Raw genomic sequence first — 27,678 nt, forward strand, 5'->3', positions numbered from 1 at the left:
AGGTAGATGAAGTAAAAAGAAGGAAATTAAAGAATGGATAGTAAGAATGAATTAAATCTAGACAGAGAGAGAGAGAGAGAGAGAGTTAGAAAAATATTGAAGAAAACAAAGAAAAAGGAGAGAAAAATGACAAATGGCCAGGAAACCCTGGCAAAAGAGTTAAGAGAAGACGAAGGAAAGCAGAATCAAGAGACTGGGATCAACACAATTAGAAAAAGTAAATGGCCATACAGCAAAGGTAAAGAAAATAATTTTATTTTTAATTTAGGATAAAGTAATACGGTAACTGTGTTAATAAAGTTTAATAAATGCAAATAAAACACAAAATAGAAAATAAGGTGATACCTTCGCTGATTTTAAAACATTTTTGATTAGCTTTCAGAGGCCAACACTTCCTTCCTCAGGTCAGGAGAGGATACCATAACAGCATTATACTGGCCTGAGGCAGGAGGTTTTGGCCTCTGAAAGCCAATTGAGAAGGGTGTTAGGCTAGTAAATAAAATATTTTCTGAAATGGCCGTTGGTTTGAGGTGTGACATGGGGGGGCAGAGCCATGTAGAGTGGGTGGAGCCAATGCAAAGTGGGGCGGGGCTGTGGGTGTGTACTAAAATCTCCCTCTCAAAAATTGGGACCCCTTGGCAGCTCTGTTATCTATGTTGCTAAAGTATGGTAAAAAAAGACAGAGAGGAATAAAGGGTGCAAGGAAGAGGTGAAGGGAATAGAAAGGAGTTACTGGTTAAGAGAGACAATAATGCTCTGAAATACTGGCAGAGGCAGAAAGGAGCTGTAAAGGGAAGAGAAGCTGGGTGATGGGGACAGGAACTAATAGTGGAGCTGTGGGTCAGGAGTACACACAGTCAGAGGGATCATGAGCTGTGTGGGAGAAGGTTGCTGGCAGGAAGAAACATGATCTGGAGGAGAGGAAGAAAAGCAATGATGTCTGGGGCTCTGGGAAGACAGAGTAGGAATATGATCCTTGCCAGGAACTTGCTTATGAGGAATGGGTGAGCCTAGCCTTCAGGGGAGGGGCACTGACCAAGGTGGAGTGAGAAGGAACCTAATGGGGGAGGAATTAGTAGGGGGCAAGGCAGGTCAGGTCAGAAGAAGTAGAGAACAGAGAAGTATAAAATGGATTGGTGTAGGTATGGGGGGGGGGGGGGTATTAAACATCCTACTCTAAAACAAAAGTCAAAATGCATTGGGAGACAGAAATGAGGGAAAAACAGAATAAACAGATGAGAGGAGGAGGAGGAAGTAGACATTAAAGCAGGGATGGACTGAGAAAGAAATGGGGATGATCTGAGAGAGAGAAGAAAGTGTATGGAAGAGGGACTATTGAGGACTGGCTGGGATGGAGAGAATATGGGTTTTATAGATGGCAGATGACGTTTAATGTGAGCAAGTGCAAAGTGATGCATGTGGGAAAAAAGAACCCGAATTATAGCTACGTCATGCAAGGTTCCATGTTAGGAGTTACGGACCAAGAAAGGGATCTGGGAGTTGTCGTCGATAATACACTGAAACCTTCTGCTCAGTGTGCTGCTGTGGCTCGGAAAGCGAATAGAATGTTGGGTATTATTAGGAAAGGTATGGAAAACAGGTGTGAGGATGTTATAATGCCGTTATATCGCTCCATGGTGCGACCACACCTTGAGTATTGTGTTCAATTCTGGTCGCCGCATCTCAAGAAGGATATAGTGGAATTGGAAAAGGTGCAGCGAAGGGCAACTAAAATGATAGCGGGGATGGGACAACTTCCCTATGAAGAAAGACTAAGGAGGCTAGGGCTTTTCAGCTTGGAGAAGAGACGGCTGAGGGGAGACATGATAGAGGTATATAAAATAATGAGTGGAGTGGAACAGGTGGATGTGAAGCATCTGTTCACGCTTTCTAAAAATACTAGGACTAGGGGGCATGCGATGAAACTACAGTGTAGTAAATTTAAAACAAACAGGAGAAAATGTTTCTTCACCCAACGCGTAATTAAACTCTGGAATTCGTTGCCGGAGAACGGGGTGAAGGCGGTTAGCTTGGCAGAGTTTAAAAAGGGGTTAGACGGTTTCCTAAAGGTCAAGTCCATAAATCGCTACTAAATGGACATGGGAAAAATCCACAATTCCAGGAATAACATGTATAGAATGTTTGTACGTTTGGGAAGCTTGCCAGGTGCCCTTGACCTGGATTGGCCGCTGTCGTGGACAGGATGCTGGGCTCGATGGACCCTTGGTCTTTTCCCAGTGTGGCATTACTTATGTACTTATATAGATGGGCCTGGGTGGACTGAAAGGCATAGCGTGAGTGTGGTATAGATGGGTTGGAAGTAGGATGGTAAACTGTGGCGATGAGTTGGGGTTAGGGAAGAAGAGAAACTGGTGAGACTTGCAGTGCTACTTCCCCCCCCCCCCCCCCCCCCCCGCAGTTCTTTTATCTAGAAGTTCTCCCTCTGTAAGCGCCACCTTCTGTGCTCTTCATTTAAAGACAGCCTGACCAGTTGTGTTCACAACCCACTATGCTTTAATTTCCTTTGTATGGACTTGCACAAAGGAGAGAGAAATCGATTCAGAACAGTAAATGCAAATAGCAAAAAAAGCACAAGGAGCCTTTCAAGAGTGGGGGTGTCTCAATTTTGCTTTATTGGTGAGATCCGACAGGGTCTGTGTTTCGGTGAATAACACCTGTGTCAGGGTTCTAGGTTAATACACATAAAAAAGAAAAAAAAATCTATCAACATGAATAAATCAGCATATGTATAAAACAATAAATAAATAAACAAATAGGAACCATGGACGTTATAACAAATAAATAAATAAATAAATAAATAAATAAATAATGTAGTGAGAAAATTAGTAAATTAGAATACATCTTAGAAGCTACAGGGCCTTCTCTCTTGCCTGCGTTGCTATAGGCTCTGCCTGTCCCGATCCCACCCCTTCTGAAGTCACTTCCTTCTTTTGAGGGGTGGGATCAGGACCGACAAAGCCTATTACTATGCAGGCAAGAGGGAAAGCCCAGCAGCTTCTGTCTCCTTTATTGCTGTTTGGTTTAGTGGGACTGGGGTAGAGGGCAGGGCTGATGGCAGCCAAGTGCCAGAGGAGGCAATGGATAAGACTAAAATATGATGTTGGATTAGGACCAGCAGCCAAGGGAGGAAAATAGAGATGCTGGATTGGGGAGGGAGAAAAAAAGGGGATATGCGTGTTTTGGGAAGGGGGATGACAGAAGGGAGATGATGGATCAGCATGGGGGAGACAGTTACTGAAATTAGGTGGGGGGGGGGGGGGGGGGAGAAGAATAAGAACACAATTACTCCAGCAAAATAATCCTTCATTTCCCCAAAACCTCTGGGGGGGAGGGGAGAGAGAGATTGAGTATGAACGTGTGTGTGGGTGGGGGGGGGGGGGGGGGGGGTTGTTCAGTGTCAAACAAATTGATCACTCTCATCTGACAGGACCTACCTCTAATAAAATCATGGCTTATGAACCTCATAAGTTGACTGGATGGGCCATTTGGCCTTTATCTGCCGTCATGTTTCTATGTATCTTTTCTGCCTCAGATCCAGAAACAACATTATACACGTATGCTTTCTCACTTCCTTTCATATTTCTGGCAGTTGTTTGTGGTCCTGCTTCATCTTCCTCTTCCATGAATATTGACCGGAAGCATGGGAGCCAACTTTTCAAAATTATTGGGGGTGCTAAGCCCAGTGGAAATATCCTCTCCATGAACATATACAAGGAAATGTCTCAATACTGGGGGTGCTCAAGCACCCACAGCACGCACAGAGCTGGCTCCTATGACCAGAAGTATTTGTGCAGTAAATCTGCTTCTTCTTGACAGGCCCTAGACCACTGGTCGGCAAACTCATTAGTCAACAGAGCCAAATATCAACAGTACAACGATTGAAATTTCTTTTGAGAGCCAAATTTTTTAAACTTAAACTATATAGGTAGGTACATTGTTATTAACTTAATTAGGGTACTCCTAAGCTGGCCTTTGATAAAAACTCAGTCCTGGCCAACATTATGCAGTAGGACTGAACTCACTCCGTTGTCTTGGCTATTTCAAAGTGCAAGGAACTTGTGCAAACAGTATCTACCATTCACTACTTTTAATAGAATTACAGCATTAAAACCAACCATTCAAGGAAACTGTGTAACTCCACCCCCACCCCACGCAGCATGAGTTTGAAGTGCACTGCTACCCAGCCCCGCCCCCACCTGCCCACCACCCTCAGCTCCCCAACAGCCCTCCTCTCTCCATTCCTGCCGGCCGTGGCCACCCAGGGTTTAACCCTTACCTTTTTATTTTAAGTCGTAGCGACCGACGGCTCACTTCCAGGCTCCAGCTTTTCCTTTCCCGCTCAGTGACTCCCGCCCGCCCTCGCGGAAACAGGAAATACCTCATCAGGAAGGCGGGGCATTGAGCGGGAAGTGAAAGGCTGGAGGAGGTGAGCCATCGGCCCTTCGCTGCAACTTAAAATAAAGAAGTTTAAATGCTGAGCGGCCATCGGCAGGAACGGAAAAAGGACGGAGGGCTGTCGGGGAGCTGAGGGCAGGCGCCTATGGACTGACTGTGAGCGCCGGACAGTGGCGGGGAGCAGACTCGCGGGAAGAGCCACACTCAAGGGGCCAAAGAGCCGCATGTGGCTCGTGAGCCGCGGTTTGCCGACCACTGCCCTAGACAATTATACTCCTTCAGCTCTCAGTCTCATTATCTCTCTTTTGCTTTTCCTCTGACAACTAACATTAACTGGAAAAAAGTATTTTCATTTCCCATAGAAGGAAAAGTTTAAAATAACGGGCAATAGCCTGTACATCAGATCCCACAAGAAAACTTTATCCAGAAAGTTAAAGCTGGTAAAGCCCAACATTTTTATTTTTAAACTTCCTAAGAATATACTTGTATATAATTGTAGAAATCATATTCATTTCTCAGTCACTTATGTTTCAGAAAGGATTACACAAAAATAGGCTCTATCTTTCTAAGAAGTAATTAACTCTCGTAAGTAAACTTTTTCTGTGTGACAGGCTTATCATTAGACATTCTTCTGCAGCTTTTCGTATGCATGTCCACAGATGACAGCTTGTTAAAAGAAAATGAAAAATACTGCCACGTTTCTTTCAGAGAAAATACAAAATCCAGTTCTTCAGACATGCATGTAGTGGGGGATGCTGTTTTCTAAAGGTTCTGTGGCAAAAACACATGTATTGCTTTTACCAAATCAGTCCTTTGAAGGAGGGAATTCATCTTGTTCCAACTTTCCTTTCCAGCTGCTTTTTCAAATTGCTCTTGAATCAATTCTTAGCTCCCTCCATCTCCGACATATGTGAATATAAATGAGGATGTGTCAACTGATCTGCAAGAAGCTGCTGGGGAATGGGATTTTAGGAGCCTTCAGGCCATAAAGTCCACCTTCAGGGGTGCATATTTCTCTCTTGGTGCCTCACATGTAGGTACTGGGGATGTTTCAGAATGAAATGCTATCATATAACCTTTTGGCAGTCCACAACATCTTTGAGGCTTCATAGTATTATGCATTAAAGTACAACTCCAAACAAATCCTGTGTGGTATTTGGGGGCACAGCAGGATTAGTTTTTATTTTGCTTTGTGGTGTTGGGAATTTTATTTTTGGCTGGTCGTCTGGGTGTGCACACTATCAGGTTTATTTTCGAGAGAGAAGGGCGACCATCCTTTGACACAAATCGCAAGATGGGCGTCCTTCTTACAGGGTTGCCCAAATCGGAATAATCGAAAGCTGATTTTGGGCATCCTCAACTGCTTTCCGTTGCGGGGGCGACCAAAGTTCACCGGGGGGGGGGGGGGGTGTCGGAAGCATAGCGAAAGCGGGACTGGGGCTTGCTGAACACATGGGCATCCTCGGCCGATAATGGAAAAAAGAAGGGCGTCCATGACGAACACTTGGCCGACTTTACTTGGTCCATTTTTTCTTGCGACCAAGCCTCAAAAAGGTGCCCAAACTGACCAGATGACCACCTGAGGGAATCGAGGATGACCGCTCCTTACTCCCCCAGTGGTCACTAACCCCCTCCCGCCCTAAAAAAACTTTAAAAATATTTTTTGCCAACCTCTATGCCAGCCTCAAATGTCATACCCAGCTCCCTGACAGCAGTATGCAGGTCCCTGGAGCTTTTTTAGTGGGTACTGCAGTGCACTTCAGGCAGGCGGACCCAGGCCCATCCCCCCCTACCTGTTACACATGTGGTAGTAAATGTGAGCTCTTCAAAACCCACCAGAAACCCACTGTACCCACATGTAGGTGCCCCCCGTCACCTCTTAGGGCTATGGTAGTGTTGTACAGTTGTGGGGAGTGGGTTTTGGGGGGCTCAGCACCCAAGGCAAGGGAGATTTGTACCTGGGAGCAATTTGTGAAGTCCACTGCAGTGCCCCCTAGGGTGCCCGGTTGGTGTCCTGGCATGTGATGGGGACCAGTGCACTATGAATGCTGGCTCTCCCACGACCAAATGGCTTGGATTTGGTCGTTTCTGAGATGGGCGTCCTCGGTTTCCATTATCGCCGAAAACCAGGGACAACCATCTCTAAGGATGACCATCTCTAAAGTAGGCCTAAATGTTGAGATTTGGGTGTCCCCAACCATATTATCGAAACGAAAGATGGACGCCCATCTTGTTTCGATAATACGGGTTTCCCTGCCCCTTCCTGCGAGGACGTCCTCAGGAAAATTTGGGTGCCCCATTCGATGGGGGGGGGGGGGGGGGGTGATTGGCAAAATGAAAAGAGAAGAGAGGGAGGTAGACATACAGAAATGCACGAACTTATTTTATGGATAACATATCAATCAAGAGAACAATACTACCAGGTAATGTTAGCAGTTAGCATGACACAATGGCAGTACAGAACACTAACGAGGCTACTTTTCATGGCTTTCTTTTCACACAAGCTTTTGATACTATGGCAAGACATTTCCTTTTCTGTATCCAGCTGTCTGAAGTGGTGTTAGTCTCATGTTCTTATGTGTTTGGTTTTTGCTTATTATTTCTAATGTTGATGGGATAAAATGATGTGGCAGCCGTGTTAGTCCACTTATTTATTTAAAAAACACTTCTGCTCTCCACCATCCAGAACTTCTGGGCCGATCACAAATTACACGTTCATAATACTGACCCTCCATGGTACCATAGGAGCTGACTCTGGGTGCTGTGGGTGCTTGAGCACCCCCAATATTGAGAAAATTCCTTGTATGCGTCCAGGGAGGGGTCATTTCCATTGAGCTTAGCACCCCCAATAATTTTGAAAAGTTGGCTCCTATGGACCACGTAGGCTGCTAAATATGAAGTTTTGCAGCCCAAACCTTAGACACCTATCCCATTATTATCTTATAAACTACACAAATGATTCGAAATGGTTTTCTATATCCTTTTTAACATCGGAGAAATGTGCTCGTAATGATTACTATCAGTTAGAATCCTGAATACCCAAAAGTAACCCATTACAATAATCAAAACAAGGTGACACAAAACTTTGTATAACTGTCTGAAAATTACATGGTTTAAGCAGATCCTTCAAATCCCTTATTAATCTCAACTTATAATACACATCCTTGATGATTTTCTGCATCTGAGCTCTCATCATCAGACCTGAATCAAAAAATGACTCTAAGGTTACGCAGCTTAGGCACAATTAAGATAGCATCACTTCCAATAGTAAAAACAAAGAGACACAAGTCTCTTTTTATTTTTTGTCTATTAGATTGTAAGCTCTTTGAGCAGGGACTGTCTTTCTTCTATGTTTGTGCAGCGCTGCGTATGCCTTGTAGCGCTATAGAAATGCTAAATAGTAATAGTAATAGTAAATAGTAGATAACAATAAGATCTGCGTTATATTAACATTTAATTTTAGGCAGTTTGCCTTCATCCAGCAATGAGTACATTGCTTTATCAGACTCAGATTATTAGGCACAGGCAGCTTCTTGTGACTCTGGGCAAGTCACTTAACCCTCCATTGCCCCAGGTACAAATAAGTACCTGTATATACTATGTAAACCCCACAGAAAGGCAGCATATCAAGTCTCAGTTTCCTTTCCCTATTTCAGATTCTACATGGAATGTTGCTACTAGTGGAGATTCTAGTTGGAATGTTGCTACTATTTGAGACTCTACATGGAATGTTAATGTTGCTATTCCACTAGCAACATTCCATGTAGAAGCGGCCACGCAGGCTTCTGTTTCTGTGAGTCTGACGTCCTGCACATACGTGCAGGATGTCAGACTCACAGAAACAGAAGCCTGCGCGGCTGCAAGGGCAGGCTTCTACATAGAATGTTGCTAGTGGAGGAGTGGCCTAGTGGTTAGAGTGGTGGACTTTGGTCCTGGGGAGCTGGGTTCAATTCCCACGGCAGGCACAGGCAGCTCCTTGTGACTCTGGGCAAGTCACTTAACCCTCCATTGCCCCAGGTACAAATAAGTACCTGTATACAATATGTAAGCCGCATTGAGCTTGCCATGAGTGGGAAAGCACGGGGTAGAAATGTAACAAAAAAAAAAAGTAGTTTGTACAGGTATTAGCGAATGGTATCAAAAACTGAATGCCATCAGTGTACAGTCTGAATTGGATGTTAAAGCAGTTAAGCGATTGGCATAAGGGTAGCAAAAAGATGTTGAATAACACTGCTGGTAAACTTTTAAAAGCAATGAAGAGAATGAAAACAGAAAAAAAAAGAAGATGATACCTTTTTTATTGGACTAATTTAATACATTTTTTGATTAGTTTTCAAAGACAATACCTTCTTCTTCAGATCAGAAATGAGCAAATGATGACATATATCAGAATATAGATGTGAAACATAAAAGCATTCCAATGACAGTCTCACGGGGAAAGATAGGAGTGGGGGGGGGGGGGGTGAGATACAGGGAAAGATGGATGGGTGATCAGAGGGTGACAAAGCAGTATCCTCGGAGTCCAAACTATAAAACCCACAAAAAACGGTAGCCTGCTGGTTTACGAGTGGCCCTTCCATTCCTACCGCCTCCCTCCGTCTAATGGGAACAGTCAACTCCTTCGGATACTTGGAGTTTATTCTAGACTCCCAACTTTCCTTTGAACAACATATTTCTACAATTTGCAAAACTGGTTTCTTTATTTTGCGTCAGTTGCGTTCTGTTCTTGAGTACTTCAACTCCCCCTCTTTTCACTCTCTCATATTGTCCTTTCTAATCACAAGGCTTGACTATTGCAATATCAATAAGTTTAGAAAACTTAAATCACTACAAAGTACAGCTATACGTCTTCTCTGTTATGCTCGACATTTCGAACATTCTTTACTCCTGTTTAAAAGTCACCATTGGCTTCTTGTTGAGCAAAGAATCCAGTTCAAACTTTCTCTCAGGGCCTTTCGGTTACGTCTTCCATGTTATCTTTCAACATTTACCATTCCTCATTCCCTCACTAGTACTCTATGCTCAATTAATGACCATCGGTTGGTCCTTCCCGGACTGAAAAAGGCCAGCTTAAAAGCCACGTGCCGCTGTGCCTTGTATTTTGCTGCTCCTTTCAACTTGAACTCGCTCCTGAAGGAGATTCGAGGTGAACCATCCTATGAAAAATTTAAAGTAGCCTTAAAGACTTGGCTTTTTACGTTACATTTTGGTTCCATCTAGTCGGGTGTCTTTTGAACCTTCCTCATTTCAGGAGTTCCTTACCTCACCTTTCTTTGCTCCCTTCCCACCCCCCACTCCCTTTCCCTATGCTTAGGTTCCCATGTCTATCCCTGCCGTCAACTTGTACGGACAGTGTTTCTATTCTTTCCTATATGAATATTGTAGTTCCTTTCCGTTTCTTTTGTTTTTTTTAATTTGTGTAAACCGCTTTGATCTGCTAAGTTAGCAAAGGCAGTATAGAAAATGTTAATAAACGAAACTAAATGGCGCTCAAAATTGCGCATGCAAGTTTGGGCGCATTCCTAATTTGTGCACACAATTAAACTAAGTAATGAGTCAATTAGTGCCAATAATAGGGTGCAATTTTAATTTACGCATGCATCTTACTAGGCGCTATTCTATAACGATGTGTATGTAAATTTTTTAGCGTACAACTAAAAAGAGGGTGTAGTCATAGGCGGTATAAATCCTTACACCCAAAATTGGGCACAGATCCCGGCACTAAGCATTATTCTATAAATGACGCCCAACTCGGGGCAGCCAACGGGAGCCCTTTGCAGGCTACTGCTTTTTGTGGGTTATAAAATTTGGAGGATACTGCTTTGTCACCCTCTGATCACCCATCTTTCTCTCCTTGTTTTTCACACCCCACTCCTTTCTTTCCCCATGAGACTGGCATTGGAATGCTTTTACGTTTCACATCTGGGTATCAAAATATTTCATTTTAACTTCAAAGGTCTTATGTTTCTGGATTGTTTTAAAATGCCCTTTTAGTATTCTCCCCATAAAGTCATTGATGCAAGGCTCTGGTCTTGCAAAGTGTTTTCTCACAGAAGTGTCACCCTGGTTAGCTCTGTGATGTTTAATATGGCATCGTGTAAGTTGATTCTTGTTTTCGGCATCTGGCCTGTCTCTCCAACATATCATCATTCTTCACATTTTTTTTGCTATGAATGGTTTATACTACATTTGAAGATGATTAGGATCCCCTTATGTTGAATGCTTTTCCTAAGTGAGTAGCTATGGGATGCTGTGGTATGTGTTGGCACAGTTTGCAGCTTGGTACATTGCAGGGATGTGTGACTTTCTCTTTATTTCATGTACAATTTTTCATTCATAATAGATTTTCTAAATGTTAAACATCCACAGCTATCCCAGTATGTTTATGATATTGTATTGCAAAATTAGATTCTTACAACAAATTACTTTCTTATGCGTTATTCTTTGTTATGTATCCTACTACTACTACTACTACTACTATTTAGCATTTCTATAGCGCTACAAGGCATACGCAGCGCTGCACAAACATAGAAGAAAGACAGTCCCTGCTCAAAGAGCTTACAATCTAATAGACAAAAAATAAATAAAGTAAGCAAATCAAATCAATTAATGTGAACGGGAAGGAAGAGAGGAGGGTAGGTGGAGGCGAGTGGTTACAAGTGGTTACGAGTCAAAAGCAATGTTAAAGAGGTGGGCTTTCAGTCTAGATTCAAAGGTGGCCAAGGATGGGGCAAGACGTAGGGGCTCAGGAAGTTTATTCCAGGCGTAGGGTGCAGCGAGACAGAAGGCGCGAAGTCTGGAGTTGGCAGTAGTGGAGAAGGGAACAGATAAGAAGGATCCTATACTGTTTATTGTAAGCCACAATGAACCCAAACTTGTTTGGGATATTGGTGGGATATAAATATCACAAATAAATAAATAAATAAATAAATAAATTAATTAATTAATTCAGATTAGGTGGTTGTTTGGAGGCCAGAATTGGTAGAACTGGGAATATCTCTTTCAGTAATTCATCCTCCTGGAGTAGTGGCTGTAGATCTTTTATGATTCTTCTTAGTTTTTCCAATTCTAGATTGTATGGGGTTGTATCCTTTTCTGTTTGAAGGATTCAGTCAGGATTTTGAGGTGTGTATCTTTGTCTCTTGGGTCAGAGCAGGTACGATAGAATTGTGTGGCTTGGTTGTCACGTCTGTGCTCACCTCGTCCTCTGGTGGCCAGAACCGGTGGCTGCTAAGAACTGCCATAGACTGTCTTGCTGTTCCTACCCGGTCCAGACTTTAGCCCAGTCCAGTCCGGATCTTCCAGGCTGCTAGATCTGTCTGTCTTGTTTGGCCCTGCACAGCACCCGTAGCTGCCTGGTGATTGTTGCAGCTGAAGCCTCAGCTGCTGCAGGGCTTATTAGCCATTTTGAAATCTCTCTGCTTGCCTTTGCATTGCGTCTAAGGCCCTGGTTTGTTGGTGCTTGTTGCACTTCTGCTAGTCCATTGTTTGCCTGAGATTCTTGCCTGTTTCTACTTAGTCTGTGTTTAGTTTAGTTTAGGTTTTGCTTGCTTTCCTTGCCTGGTTTCTTGTTTGTAATTCTGTGTTTAGTTCTGTTTGTCTGTGTTCTGGCTTTGGGGCTGCTTGCAGCTTTTAGTTCTGTGTCTTGTTAGTCAGTGTTTGTTCCCTGTTTAGTGGCTGTTCTGCAGCTTTCTGTTCTGCCCTTTAGCTTTCCCTTACTTGCCCAGTCTCCTGCCTTGCTGCCCATGTTCCTCCCTTTCCCCTCTGACCCTCAGTCCCTGTGCTGCCTTGCTGTTATCCAGTCCTACCCTGTCCAGCAAGTCCTGCCGGCCACCTGAAGCCCAGAGCTCAACTCTGGGTGAAAAGTGGCCAAGTGCAGGTGAAGCCTAACTGCTTGCCTGAGATTTGCCCTGTCTCTAGCGTGGGGTGGTTTTGCCTGCCACTGCCGCTCCTCGGCAGTGGCCCAAGGGCTCAAAACCCAGTTCCTGCTTTGAAAACGTGACATTGGTTGTGTATAATAAGCTCTTTGTATGTGACAGGTGGAAGCTGGAGTAGTGGAGATCGAATTGTAGCAGATAAGTGGGACAGAAATATTTTCAAATGAATAAAAAAATAAAGATCGTAAACAACTGCTTGACATTTTGAGGGCCAGAGAAGGGGTGGAGATTCTTTTGTCCATAAAATTCTTTGGGCCCTGTTTACTAAGGCGCACTAGCATTTTTAGCGCTTGCTAAAATTAGTGCATGTTAAACATTGTTAGCAGCTCTTAACAAGCAATAACAAGCACTAATTGGCAAAAATTAGAATTTACGTGTGTACATTGCTAATCATATTCTGTAATGTACTGCACCTAAATTCTAATGCACGCAGGCAAAAAGGGGCATGCTTAGGGGCATGGAAATGTGGGTGTTTCAAATTCTGTGCACATTGTTATAAAGTATGGGCTAGTGCACATAAATCTACACGCAGGGATTTTGTTATGCTTCTGTTAGAATTCCGCTAATCAGACAAGGGTATGCTTGGAACCGCTCCTGATTGGCCCCGTCAAGGGCTGAGCTGATGTCAGTCTAATCTACTTAAGCTTACCTTTTCCTACAACCCCTGCTTTGGCATTATCCCTATTTTGCTGAAGCCTTACCTGCGCTCTGTCTGAGCTTTTAGCTCTGTCCTCTTGTGGAGTTTGATTACTCCTTTTCTTGCTTGTAATTTTCTGTTGCTCTGTCCCTGTCTGCCTGCTGCTCCTAGTGTGTGTCTAATTATCTCTCTACACTGCACCTGGGATTCTCTTTCTGTTTGGCTGTGGTGCTGTGTGGTCAGTTCCTACCTCGTTCTGTTCCTGTTGGTTTGTTTAGCTTCCCATTCCTTCTGAGTTTCCTTTGTGCTGTTTGTATTCTGCTCTGCTCTTGTAGCAGCCTGGGGGACCCTTTGTTTCTCTCTGTGGGGATTGTTTGTTTGCTCTTTCCTTGTGCTTCAGATTAACCCATTGTCTGCTGTGTTCCTGCCTCTGGCAGCTGTGTGTGTGTGTTGAGCTTGGTTTAACCCTTTGCCTGCAGAGTTTCCCGGCTTCTGGCAGTTGTCTGTTTACTGCATCTTCCCTTTGTGACTGTGTCAGTCCTTTCTTTGCTGTATCTACCTCCTGTATTGTTGAGCACTGTCCCTTTCTGTGCGGGGTGTGTGTGTGTGGCTCCGCACTCCATTTTGCAGATTTTTCCCTGCTCTGCCTACTGAGGGTCTCTACGGATAGTATCTTTATTTTGCAGTCCCTCATTTTCTTTGTGTGCGGTGGGGTATGGCTTGACATGTTTCTGTGTATGCTTCCCTTTCTCCTTGATTGACAGCACCAGGGGTGTTGCTGGTGCTCTGGTCCCCATGGGGACCCCTTGTTTAGTCTCTCTCTCCCCTTCCTATGTATGAGTCAGTTCCAGTTAGGCCGTGAGGCCTGCATGTTTGAATTCTGAGTAACTGGGTTCCTGATCGACCGTGAGGCCTGCCTGATTGCCCTATCTTCCCTTTTCTAGAGGTGCAAGTTGGTTGTTGCATGTGTGTATACAGGGCTTGGTAGCTGGGGTAGTGTGTAGTGCCTGCTTGGCCCACCCTCAGCCTTGGCCTAACACCTTACTAGGCCTCGGTCTGGGCTCAAGGGCTCACAACCAGACTAACAGATTTACACAAGCTTTTCATTGGTATAAATGGACATGCATAGATTTAGTTGCATGAAGTATGCCTAAGCGTAATCTAAATACCATGCATAGATTTATGCATGGTATTTAGAATATGCTTAGGTGTAATTGCCTAACGCTCGTTAATTTTAGGTGTCATATATAGAATTGGCCCCTTTATGGCTTTGCATCAGAATATCTCAGTTTATTTATTCTTCTGTACTCCCCAACAAGATCTTTACATTCAACCTAGCAAATAATTCCTTCTAACTCTCAGGGCTAGATGCACTAAACCTTAACGACCCTCTAACAACCCTTTAACGAAGGAAATTCCTAACCATTGCATGCATTAAAGGCCTTTTTCCTACGAAGCAAGCAGCTAACGAAAACGGAATGCAAAGGAGAAACTACCATTGAAATGTGGACAATTCGGAATGCACTAACCATACCGATGATTGCAACGAATCATTTACCATCAGAAATTTTACGTGTGCTCAGACCTGTCGTTAAGGCCTGAGCTATCATCTCCCCGCTGCCCCCTGCACCATAAAAATCCAAGCCAGCATGTTTAAAAAGAAAAGTGAGATACAAACACAAACACGTGGCTCTCCGCTTTCCCCTGCATCATTACAAAACAAAACATACTGCTTCTCCCTGCGGCTTAAAAATCCTGTCTCTCCCCTTCTCCCACAGCTTTGAAAATTAACACTCTCTGCTATCCCCTAAAGCCAATTTCCCCAGTACTGTAAACAAGCTGCAAAGAGGTCTTTTGTTACAAAAGGGGATTTACGAGGGTCGTTCTTTTTAGAGTTATCTTCAACTGCACTCTTCTGCTAGATCAGACAGCTACAAGGCTTGCAGGTCGGGATCCCCCCCTCGCACGCCCCAGTCTGACGTAAGCAACCTACGTAGGTTTAATACGTTTGTGGCTGCTCTGCGCATGCTTAAGGAGCAAATTAACGACGGGGATAACGAACGCTTGATACAGTGTACTGTTCAATACCGCACCGAACATTTCTGAGCTGTTTTTTTTTTTTTTGTGCATTCTTCGTTGTTTCAAATTCGTTAAGCACTTTTACGATTTAGATTTTTTAATGTTTGGTTGATGCATCAAGCCCTCAGTGTCGGAAAACAGCTACTAGATCAAGATCTAAAGCAGGTAGCGGTCCTGCACTATGGAACGAGCTTCCATGCAATCTGAGAGAAATTGACAATCATGTTATCTTCAGATACCATTTAAAAACAGTAATTTTCTAAAGCTTATTTGAAATGACGTTAGCTGGATTGTCTGTACTGAAAGTGTATTTTCTGGGACTATAGCCCTTTTATTATTTACTTATTGCTCTTATTTTTACTGTGATCTGCCTTGAGCCAGTTTGAGGTTAAGCATATAAATGTTATGATTCGATTCGATTCTAGGATTGACTTCAACCTGGAGTGATTATTTCTGCTGTAAAATGACTGGCTACAGTGTTTGCTGCTGTGGAGTCTGTAACATGGTTGCTCTTTTTCTTCTTTTATTTGGTTTTACAGATGTACATAAGTAATGCCACACTGGGAAAAGACCAAGGGTCCATCAAGCCCAGCATCCTGTCCACGACAGCGGCCAATCCAGGCCAAGGGCACCTGGCAAGCTTCCCAAACGTACAAACATTCTATACATGTTATTCTTGGAATTGTGGATTTTTCCAAAGTCCATTTAGTAGCGGTTTATGGACTTGTCCTTTAGGAAACCGTCTAACCCCTTTTTAAACTCTGCCAAGCTAACCGCCTTCACCACGTTCTCCGGCAACGAATTCAAGAGTTTAATTATGCGTTGGGTGAAGAAACATTTTCTTCAATTTGTTTTAAATTTACTACACTGTAGTTTCATCGCATGCCCCCTAGTCCTAGTATTTTTGGAAAGCGTGAACAGATGCTTCACATCCACCTGTTCCACTCCACTCAATATTTTATATACCTCTATCATGTCTCCCCTCAGCCGTCTCTTCTCCAAGCTGAAAAGCCCTAGCCTTCTTAGTCTTTCTTCATAGGGAAACCGTCCCATCCCCGCTATCATTTTAGTCGCTCTTCGCTGCACCTTTTCCAATTCCACTATATCTTTCTTGAGATGCGGCGACCAAAATTGAACACAATACTCAAGGTGCGGTCGCACCATGGAGCGATATAACGGCATTATAACATCCTCACACCTGTTTTCCATACCTTTGCTAATAATACCCAGCATTCTATTCGCTTTCCGAGCCGCAGCAGCACACGAGCAGAAGGTTTCAGTGTATTATCGACGACGACACCCAGATCCCTTTCTTGGTCTGTAACTCCTAACGTGGAACTTTGCATGATGCAGCTATAATTCGGGTTCTTTTTTCACACATGCATCACCTTGCACTTGCTCACATTAAACGTCATCTGCCATTTAGCCGCCCAGTCTCCCAATCTCGTAAGATACTTCTGTAATTTTTCACAATCCTGTCGCAAGTAAACGACTTTGAATAACTTTAATGTCATCAGCAAATTTAATTACCTCACTAGTTACTCCCATCTCTAAATCATTTATAAATATATTAAAAAGCAGCGGTCCTAGCACAGACCCCTTAGGAACCCCACTAACTACCCTTCTCCATTGTGAATACTGCCCATTTAACCCCACTCTCTGTTTCCTATGGGTATTTGTTACTATTGGTTTGCCTTGTATTTATGTCTAATTTTAACCATTCTTTTAAATACAATTATAGTGAAGGTGCTCAGAATCTACCGTAGGCTGAATCACTAAGATGTCATTCATTGCTTTAGTTCCTGGAACCGGATGAAATTCTTCAAAGTGAAATCAAGCTGCAAGCACTGAATTTGCAACATTGTATCACTGGGAGCACTTTGGAAGAACTTTTTTTGTTTCAATCTGGCAGCTTGATTTGACTTTGAAGAATTTCATGCGGTTCCAGGAACTAAAGCAATGACTTGACATCTTGGTGATTCAGCCTACGGTAGATTCTGAGCACCTTCACTATAATTGTATTTAAAAATATGGCTAAAATTAGACATTTCTCCTTAGTGTTCTTATAATACAGACAGAGAGGGTAATACAGTATACAATCAGAGAAACCAAAAGAAAAAAAGCAACACTGGGCCTTCAAGACTAGGACAACAGGAATACTTTATTAGCCAAAGACCCGACACAGGCCGTGTTTCGGCGCCAACAAGGCGCCTGCCTCAGGGGTCTAATGATAAAAACAAATAAATACATCAATAAAATAGAACACACAATATAAATAATAACAGCATCGTGTTAATTGCAGACATAAATAATATATAAAATTAAATTAAGATATATTGATAATGTGTTATGTTGACAACAAGACCTTCATGTTACAAAAAATTCAATAGACAGACATATTGATTTAATAACTTGTATAAATTTACAGTGCACTAGCAACCATATAATAATGATAGAAACAGCTCCAACCAATTTTAAGATATAGGCAGACATGTAATGAGAGACTTACTGTATGCATATTGTATGTAAATCGTTCTGAGATTAATCATTTTTAAAGAATTTTTAAGAAAATATGTTTATCAATAAAGACAAGCATATATGTCCATATGGAGGCATATATTATTATGACCACTATATAATATATGCCTCCAAAGAGTATATCAACATGATCAGCCCCTATAGCCTTGGATGTATATATGTGTATATATGTATACATAAATGTGGACATATATAATAATATGCTGTTATTATTTATATTGTGTGTTCTATTTTATTGATATATTTATATGTTTTTATCATTAGACCCCTGAGGCAGGCGCCGAAACACGGCCCGTGTCGGGTCTCTGGCTAATAAAGTATTCCTGTTGTCCTAGTCTTGAAAGCCCAGTGTTGCTTTTTTTCTTTTGGTTTCCTTAGTGTTCTTTACATTTATGCATGTATGGCATGACAGGAAAGATGTTAATCAGCATTATGTATGTCTGTTTTACTTTTGTGTATGTTCACTTGTACCCTGCCTAGGTGGGCTACGAATATAGTAAATAAATAAATATAAATATATATGTAACGTGAGCAACATAGATGACAGCAGAGAAAGACCTGCACGGTCCATCCAGTCTGCCCAACAAGATAAACTCATATGTGCTACTTTTTGTGCATACCTTACCTTGATTTGTATCTGCCATTGTCAGGGCACAGACCGTAAAAGTCTGCCCAGCACTAGCCCCACCTCCCAACCACTAGCCCCGCCTCCCATCACTGGCTCTGCCACCCAATCTCTGCTAAGCTTCTATGGATCCATTGCTTCTGAACAGGATTCCTTTATGTTTACCCCACGCATTTTATTTCAAAAAGCATGAAAATACAAAAATGCTATTTGGGTAGCAAACAGAGGAGACTTGAGTCCAAACTAAGATACAACAGATCCAAAATGACAGTTTGGTTGAGTGACTTGCCCAAGATCACATGGAGCAGCGGCAGGATTTGAACCGGTCACCTCTGGATTGCAAGACCAGTGCTCTAACCACTAGGCCACTCCTCCATTCAGCATGTTGATATGCTTCAGTGCTGTACACTGGTAGGGAAACATTTCACCCTAACTCATTCAATCCATCATACTGATGATAGGAAATTATATAGAAACACAGCAATTTGAGTTTCTGCCATTAATAGTTCAAAAAGTAGAACAATCCATTCTTTTGATGTTTAAAAATCATTGGGTGTGAATTAATGAATATGGGGACTAACCTATGAATAACTATTAAGCTATTCAGACTCTAATAGCTTAGCAGAGTGGCCATTTCTCCATCAGTGCTCGGTTACATAAGTACATAAGTAATGCCACACTGGGAAAAGACCAAGGGTCCATCGAGCCCAGCATCCTGTCCACGACAGCAGCCAATCCAGGCCAAGGGCACCTGGTGAGCTTCCCAAACGTACAAACATTCTATACATGTTATTCCTGGAATTGTGGATTTTTCCCAAGTCCATTTAATAGCGGTTTATGGACTTGTCCTTTAGGAAACCGTCCAACCCCTTTTTAAACTCTGCTAAGCTAACCGCCTTCACCACGTTCTCCGGCAACGAATTCCAGAGTTTAATTATGCGTTGGGTGAAGAAATATTTTCTACGATTTGTTTTAAATTTACTACACTGTTAGATGATCTTAAAGTATTTCTCCTGGGAGCCATTTGAATCCCACTTTTTTTTTTTTTAAGGCAAATTAGGTTCATTTAGCAAAACCAATAGCTTGAGTCACAGGATCACTGTTATACAATCCAGTTTAATCATTTTAGAAAAATACTGATGAGTGGTTACATGCAATATTTTCTATGTAACTGTAGTGATCACACGGGGGGTTACAGTGATCTATCCCTCACATACAGCATGGTTAAGTGGATCTACGAAACAATCACATGACTATGATTTATGGGATGACTACATTTTAAATACGTGCTAACTTTCTGTTGTTTAATGCTGTTTGATACGATGATAAATATTTCTGCAAATGGTACTCTTAGCTCCACAGCTGTAAGGACAACTAGGAAAGAGCAAACCTTTAACGAGAAAGAACAGAATTTCTGAAAGTTTTTTTTTTTCTTTGGGTTTTGGCCTATTCTGGTACTTATCACTGGACCATTCGCCATGCTGTTTACTACTACTACTTATCATTTCTAAAGCGCTACTAGACGTACGCAGCGCTGTACACTTGAACATGAAGAGACAGTCCCTGCTCCACAGAGCTTACAATCTAATTAGGACAGACAAACAAGAGATAAGGGAATATTAAAGTGAGGATGATAAAATAAGGGTTCTGAACAAAGTGAATAAGGGTTAGGAGTTAAAAGCAGCATCAAAAAGGTGGGCTTTTAGCTTAGATTTGAAGACGGCCAGCGATGGAGCTTGACATACCGGCTCAGGAAGTCTATTTCAGGCATATGGTGCAGCAAGATAAAAGGAACGGAGTCTGGAGTTAGCGGTGGAGGAGAAGGGTGCAGATAAGAGAGATTTACCCAGTGAACAGAGTTCCCGGGGAGGAATGTAGGGAGAGATGAGAGTGGAGAGGTACTGAGGAGCTGCAGAGTGAATGCACTTATAGGTCAATAAGAGGAGTTTGAACTGTAATATGTTTATAGACATCTATTCTATGCTGGCAGATAAGAGTGTAGGGCCCATACACTCTATTCAAATTTCTTCCTTTTCTAGTGTTATGTAGTCTATAATTGATCTTTGATTTTCCTGTCACATCCTCACAGCTAGAATCCCACTGCCTGCCTCAGGTTTTCATGAAATCAGTTACTATTTTTGCTTCATTCACCTCCTCTTGACCTGCCTCCCCTCCCATGTTCCCATCCCCCTTTCTGTGAAGAAATATTTTCTAATATATCCCATGCAATTATTTTCTTCTCGGAGACTCTCATCCCTGCAGGCAATAAATCACAAGTTTGCAGAACTGGCACCTTTGAAAGGCCTAATTGTATTTGACATTGCTTCTTACCTTATAGACGTTGATGGGGATATCAATGACAATGTAGATAAGGTCTCCGAGCGCCAGGCTAGCTATCAGTGCATTTGGGCCATTCCGCATACACTTATTCTGATAAATTATTCTCAGCAGAGTTGCATTCCCGACCAGCCCAACGATGAAAATAGTGCAGGAGATGGCTGTGTTAACATATTTGAAAACCTGATTGATTTTGCTCCTGTGAAGGCAGAAGCTTACATTCTTGTGGGAGAACGACGTCCTGCTTGAATTGGTAGAGACAACAAAGGCAGTTGTGTTCCCACTGAGATTGGTGAAATCTTCTCTGGAGACATTTAGGTTCGTGTAATGCCCCTTTAGTCTATTGCTGAGGGCTATTCCAGCAAACACGAGGAGGAAACAAATCCGCAGGCACAAGGATCCCATCTTGTAACAAACTGAAGTGCGGTTCCTTTGTTAATGTAGTCTTCAAGTTGCAAACCTAAAATGGCAGAAAGAAATATGAATGTGTATGCATATGTATCTATTAGTTCAAAGCTGAATTTTGCATACGTTCCTGGCAGGAAAAGAGATATCCAAGTTAAGATACATTTGCTTCTTGTTTTCTGCTAGTAGTTTTAAGTGGTAACAACGAAAGAAACTAGGAAGTACTTAGGAAGTTTACAATCAGTGAGAGCATTAAGTCAAACAATAACTGATCATTTACAATACGTAAGTAACACCTTGAATATTGTGCTCAATTCTGGTCGCCATATCTCAAAAAAGATATAGTGGAATTAGAAAAGGTGCAGAGAAGGGCGACGAAAATGATAAAGGGGATGGGACGACTTCCCTATGAGGAAAGGCCAAAGCAGCTAGGGCAGTGTGTGGCAATGATCATGTGCTGCCGGGAACGCCTACTCCCCGCCTCCGTGCTAGAAAATAAAAATGATTTTCTAGCACGGGAAATGGTGTACGCTAAAAACAGAACTACGGCATGGTGCCTGGGCTTGTCCGGCGGTAGAGCTGTTTTCCTATGCGCTACCCGCACGGTAGACCCTACTTCCCTTTTCTAAAAGGGCCCCTTAATGTGTAATAAATTGCAAGCCTTTGAAGCCTAATCGGCAAAAGATGAGACACCTTTTTTTTTTTAAGTGTAATGCCTCTAGGATTCGGAAAATGTAACATTAATTTATTACAGGTAGAATGTCTGTCGCCAGCAGAAGAAAAGTAAATTAACTTATACATATAGGGGCCTTTTTACAAAGCGTGATAAACCCACTGTGCGGCAATCCAGCCCAACACGGATGCTGGCAGTAGGTCCACCCCCAGCGATTCCATTTCCGGTGCTAGGGAAAATACATCCCTATTTTTTTTTACCTGTAATCGGGTTAGCAAGGGACAGGGGTGTAGCCAGACCTCGGGAGGAGGGGGGTCCAGAGCCTGAGGTGGGGGGGGGGGGCACAGTTTAGCCTGCCTCCCACAGCCGCTGAACCCCCGCCACTTTCGACCCCCCCCCCCCCCCGCTGACCCCACCGCCACTTTCGACCCTCCCTCGTCGCTGCCGCTGTCAGGTACCTTTGCTGACGGGATCCCCAACCTCTGCCAGCCAAAGTCTTCTTCAGCACCGGTCTCTGGTGCCTTTGCTGATCTGTTTCTGTCAGTCCTGACTCCTGACATCCTGCATGCACATCCTGAATGGGGTTACATACAGGACGTGTACACAGGACGTCTAGAGTCAGGACTGAAAGAAACAGATCAGCGAAGGCGCCGGAGACTGGCGCTGAAGAAGACTTCAGCTGGCGGGGGTTGGGGACCCCAGCCAGCAAAGGTACCTGGTGGCGGCGATGGGGGAGGGTCGGCGGCAGTGTGAGGGGGGATCGAAAGTGGTGGGGGCAGGGCGGTGGTGGGGTCAAGCGTAGAGGGGGCCAGGGCTAAATCTGTGGGGGCCCATGCCCCCGTGGCCCCACCTAGCTACGTCCCTGGTGTGGGAGCCCTTACCGCCAGCTCAATCGGTGGTGGTAAGGGCTTCCCCCGAATGGCCACACAGTAAGTGTAGTCTTACCGCATGGCTATTTCTTTTTTCAACCTTTTTACCTGCGGTAAAAAGGGCCTCAGTGTGCGGCAAAAACAGCTGCCATTAGCGAAGGGCCCCTTTTACTGCAGTTTAGTAAAAGAGCCCCATGTTGAGGTATGGATCCATTTATGAATGTTATACAATAAAGCTTAAGGAGAAGGAGTCCACCGAGGTGAATGAACAGCAAAATCTCACGAGAAACAACAGTGGAAAGAGAGTGGGAAGTGGACCAATGGCTGAAGGAACCAGGACAACAGACTATTATGCACAAAGGTTTATTGTAGACTTGACACAGGTCTGCCTCAGAAGTCTGTATGGTCTGTATTAAAGAGTAAAACTCTGGAAAGAAGTTGAGTCATACACTGATGATCTGAAAAAAGACCTTTGGAAAAAAGTTGACTGGTACAGCTGAGAGAGCTATAACTTGCTGCAAAACATTGTGGTGAAGTCGAGGCTACAATAAAGCATCGTGCATAATAGTCTGTGGTTCCTTGAGCCATACGAAAGCGCCAAACCCCTAAGAGAAAAACTACCCTGGCTCCCACTTAAAGAATGTATTATGTTACATAAGTACATAAGTATTGCCATACTGGGAAAGACCAAAGGTCCATCGAGCCCAGCATCCTGTTTCAAGATTCTACAATTCTAAAGAATAACAAGATTCCATGCAGAATTTCAAAGTGTATAGCTACAATCCATTTAGAACCCTAAAGAGTAGCAAGATTCCATTCGGAATCCTAAATACATAAGTGTTGCCATACTGGGACAGGCCAAAGGTCCATCGAGCCCAGCATCCTGTTTCCAACAGTGGCCAATCCAGGTCACAAATACCTGGCAGAAACCTAAACAATAGCAACATTCTATGTAGAACCCCAAAGACTAGCAACATTCCATTCAGATTCTCGAATAGTAGCATAAGTACATAAGTATTGCCATACTGGGACAGACCAAAGGTCCGTCAAGCCCAGCATCCTGTTTTCAACAGTGGCCAATCCAGGTCACAAATACCTGGCAAGATCCCAAAAAATGTACAAAACATTTTATACCGCTTATCCCAGAAATAGTGGATTTTCCCCAAGTCCATTTAATAACCCTCTATGGACTTTTCCTTTAGGAAGCCGTCCAAACCTTTTTTAAACTCCGCTAAGCTAACCGCCTTTACCACATTCTCTGGCAGTGAATTCCAGAGTTTAATTACACGTTGAGTGAAGAAAAAGTTTCTCCGATTCGTTTTAAATTTACTACATTGTAGCTTCATCGCATGCCCCCTAGTCCTAGTATTTTTGGAAAGCGTAAACAGACGCTTCACATCTACCCGTTCAAAATCTGCACTCTGGTTCATAAAATCATTTACGGTGAGGCCCCGGTCTATATGTCAGACCTCATAGACCTACCACCCAGGAACACTAAAAGATGAGCATGCGCATTCCTGAATCTCCACTACCCCAGCTGCAAAGGACTAAAATATAAATTAACATATGCATCCAGTTTCTCTTACATAAGCACACAACTATGGAATGCATTACCACTTGCCATGAAAACAATGCGCGACCTAACTAACTTTTGGAGATCACTGAAGACCAACCTGTTCAATAAGGCATACCACAATGACCCATCCTAAATACCAGACAATGAAACTCAAACCAGAACTGGATAAAACTGAACTCTCTATACTCGACTACCAAGGTTACTCTACCACGAATGAACTTCAAGGCAATACCACTTTATCTCTCATTCCAAATATCAACTTGACTGCTTGATCTACTCTGTCAATCATGATCTTTAATGCAATACCACTTTGTATCTCTCATTCCAGAAATGGCGATTGCCATTATGGAACAATATAAGCCACATTGAGCCTGCAAATAGGTGGGAAAATGTGGGATACAAATGCAACAAATAAATAAATAAATAAATAAATAAATAAATACAGTAAAGCTTAAACAAAATCCTGGCTTCTATTGGCAGCCAGTGTAATTGAGTATATAGCGCAGACACTCTATTATACTTACTTAGGGGTCTTTGTACTAAGCTGTGCTAATCACTAACGCATGGTTACTGCAGTTAAAGATGCCTTACTGTGGGCCACACACTCAGGTGTCCCACAGTAATTTTGGGATCAGTATGCTCTAGGGTCAGAGAGTGGGCGTGCTCTGTGCTAATCAGTGCTGGAGGCACCCCAGCCAGCCAAGTTTTCAGGATATCCACAATGAATATTCACATGCATGCAAATCTCTCTTATGAATATTCATTATGGATATCCTGAAAAACTGGCTGGGATGCCTCCAGGATCAGGTTTGGGAACCACTGGCTTAGAGGGAACAGTGACGGTCACGAGGCTATTAAGTATTCTGTATTTATGCAAAGAAGGGAACAGTGGATTTTGATGCACGGAGAATGTGAAACCCATTTTTTTTTTTTTACAAAGTCTGGGGCAGTACGGAAGGGTTAGTAGAAAGGATATAAAGCCAGTTTTTAAAATTAAACTGCCAATCTTGTCTTCTTCTGCAACCAGAAGTGCCAACAAGTTTAAAAGACAGACAGGAGGTGACAAAGGTTGTGCAAATGTTGGAACAAAAACAGCCTGTTCCCCGCACATAAATATCAGCCTCAAAAAATTTAGTTTTTTTTTTACTAAGGTGAACTGAAAAATGGTCCGCGGTAGTGTAGAAGCATGTTTTGGGCGCGTGTAGAATCATTTTCAGCGCATCTGCCAAAAAATGCCTTTAAAAATTTTTTTTGCCGAAAATGGACGTGTGGCAAAATGAAAATTGCCGTGTGTCCATTTTGGGTCTGAGACCTTACCGCCAGCCATTGACCTAGCGTTAAAGCCTCACATGGTAACCGGGCGGTAATGACCTACGCGCATCAAATACCACTTGGCACGCGTCTGATTATTTTTCAGATGCACGTATTGGATGCACGCCAACAATGAAATTACTGCAAGAGCCACGCGATAGCCGGGGGGGGGGGGACGACTCTATTTTGGCACGCATTGGGCACGCATAGATGCCTGACGCAGCTTAGTAAAAGGACCCCTTAATGTACAAGAAATGTTTGTGAGGCTATTTATACGCAGAAGAAGAGGCATCAATGTATGATGTCACTTCCATTTTTGTTCTGACATGCTGACGAGAAGCCACACTTTCCACAAAACCATTTATTTATTTATTAGGATTTATTTACCGCCTTTTTGAAGGAATTCACTCAAGGCGGTGTACAGTAAGAACAGATCAAACATGAGCAATAGGCAATAGAAATGTTAAGTAGTAGTAGTAGTAGTAGTAGTAGTAATTAGAGAACTTTATAATTGGTAGTGAGGGGTAAGGCAAAGTTGTAACATATAGATGAGTAAGAAAGTAGGAAGAATTAGAAAGTAAGGTGATTGATTTGAAGAAAGTTGCACTTGAGGTCAGAGAGATGGTTAAATATTATCTCAGCTAGGGTAGGAGTGGATAAACATGTCCCGCTGCAGTATGTGCAGCCCGAGTCAATCCTTGTGTGTGTGAGTGAGACTAACAAGTTAGTTACATCTTCCATTAAAGGCTTGGTTGAAGAGCCAAGCTTTCACCTGCTTCCTGAAGTAGAGATAGTCTTGTGTTAAGCGGAGCCTTTCAGGCAGTGCATTCTAGAGTGTGGGGGATACTCCAGAGAAGGCTCGCTTGCGGGTATCACATCGTGTAATGTCTTTTAGAGAGGGTATAGTTAGTGAAAGTCCTTGGGAGGACTTTAGTGTCCTTGGTGGTGTGTGTGGAGGATCATCCTATTCTTCAGATACTCGGGGCCGTTTCCTTTCAGGGCCTTGAAGATCAGACATAGAGTTTTAAATTTAGCCCTGTATTGTACTGGTAGCCAATGAAGTTTTTGCAAAAATGGTGTGATGTGGTCACGTCGCTTGCAACCCTCTATGTGCATGTGCGTTCATGTGTCCGACAGGCTCCATCCAATTACTGTACAAGTTCTGTGCACATAAAATTAGCATATACTTAGCGTTCTATGTGGCATGATATTACTCTCGTGGCAGAAGCTGTGTACTCAGACATCCACCTGTGGTTTTACCATGTGGCTTTCTGGATCGGCCCCAGTGAGAATAGCCATTTTACAAAGAGACACATTTAAGGAAAAAAAGCAGGGCTCTGCACAGGTAAATGTCAGGATTTACAGGCTTGTATGGTGTGGAATTTTCACCTTCTATTGTATAAGTGTTGATATTTACACACGCAAGTTTGGAGCTAAAAAGTTTGAAAAAGCCACCTCTCTACTGAGGGAATTGAACTGGCTTCCTGCTCAAGCTTGGTTTAAATTACGCACAATGACTCACAGAATTTTTTTCAATCTTGCCCCAAGTTATTTTTCTGTGTTGGCTGTTTTTCCCTGAGCCTAGAAGGGCTACACACTTTAAAGAAGCTCGATTATTACATTTTCCATCGATGACAGATATTAAGGGGCCCTTTTACAAAACAGCGCTAGCGATTCTGGTGTGGCAAAAGCGATGAAGCACATTCAATTCCTATGGGCTTCGTCGCATTTGCTGCATCAGAATTGCTAGCATGGCTTTGTAAATGGAGCCCTAAATGAAAGAAAATACTTCCTTCTTCACACACTCCCCTATCAGGGAACTTTGTGTTGAAAGTTGCTCCTTCTGCTTTAAGGTTAGAAATTCAATATATGGCTTTTTTTTTTTTTTTTTTTTGGGGGGGGGGGGGGGGGGGGGGGGTTAGAAATCTGAAAATTTTCCTTTTTCATAAATTTCTAAACTGAATATGATGACATGTATTGTTATTTTACTGTAATTCTTAAGAGTTATTCTGGTCTCCTTTTATTATACTCTGCACTGGGCTGAATTAGAAATTTGTTATTGTATTGCAAAATTTTATAAAGCAGCATGTCCAAGGGGTACCAATTAAGGAGCCAAGCTATAAAATTCAAATTTTGGGATTTGTGAAGTGATTTTCAATGCCAGAAAGGCAGAGCCGTAGCGAGGAGAGCTGACACCCGGGGCGGGTCGCCGCTGCGCACCCCCCCCCCCCCTGGGTGCAGCACGGCACACCCTCCTCCCGCTGGAGCGCATACC

At 43.0% G+C, this 27,678-nt stretch overlaps 1 protein-coding gene across 1 annotated transcript in view; it reads right to left on the bottom strand.

The window, feature by feature from the left end:
* EDNRA (endothelin receptor type A) overlaps positions 1-27,678 on the bottom strand; it is a 132,530-nt gene that overhangs the window by 93,094 nt on the left and 11,758 nt on the right. Inside the window, exon 2 of the mRNA XM_030191670.1 lies at positions 20,564-21,029. Coding sequence (XP_030047530.1) covers positions 20,564-20,974 — 411 coding nt within the window. The 5' untranslated portion in view covers positions 20,975-21,029. The remainder of the gene's footprint in view (positions 1-20,563; positions 21,030-27,678) is intronic.

The sequence above is a fragment of the Microcaecilia unicolor genome, chromosome 2, assembly GCF_901765095.1.
Source record: "Microcaecilia unicolor chromosome 2, aMicUni1.1, whole genome shotgun sequence".
Classification (NCBI taxonomy): Eukaryota; Metazoa; Chordata; class Amphibia; order Gymnophiona; family Siphonopidae; genus Microcaecilia; species Microcaecilia unicolor.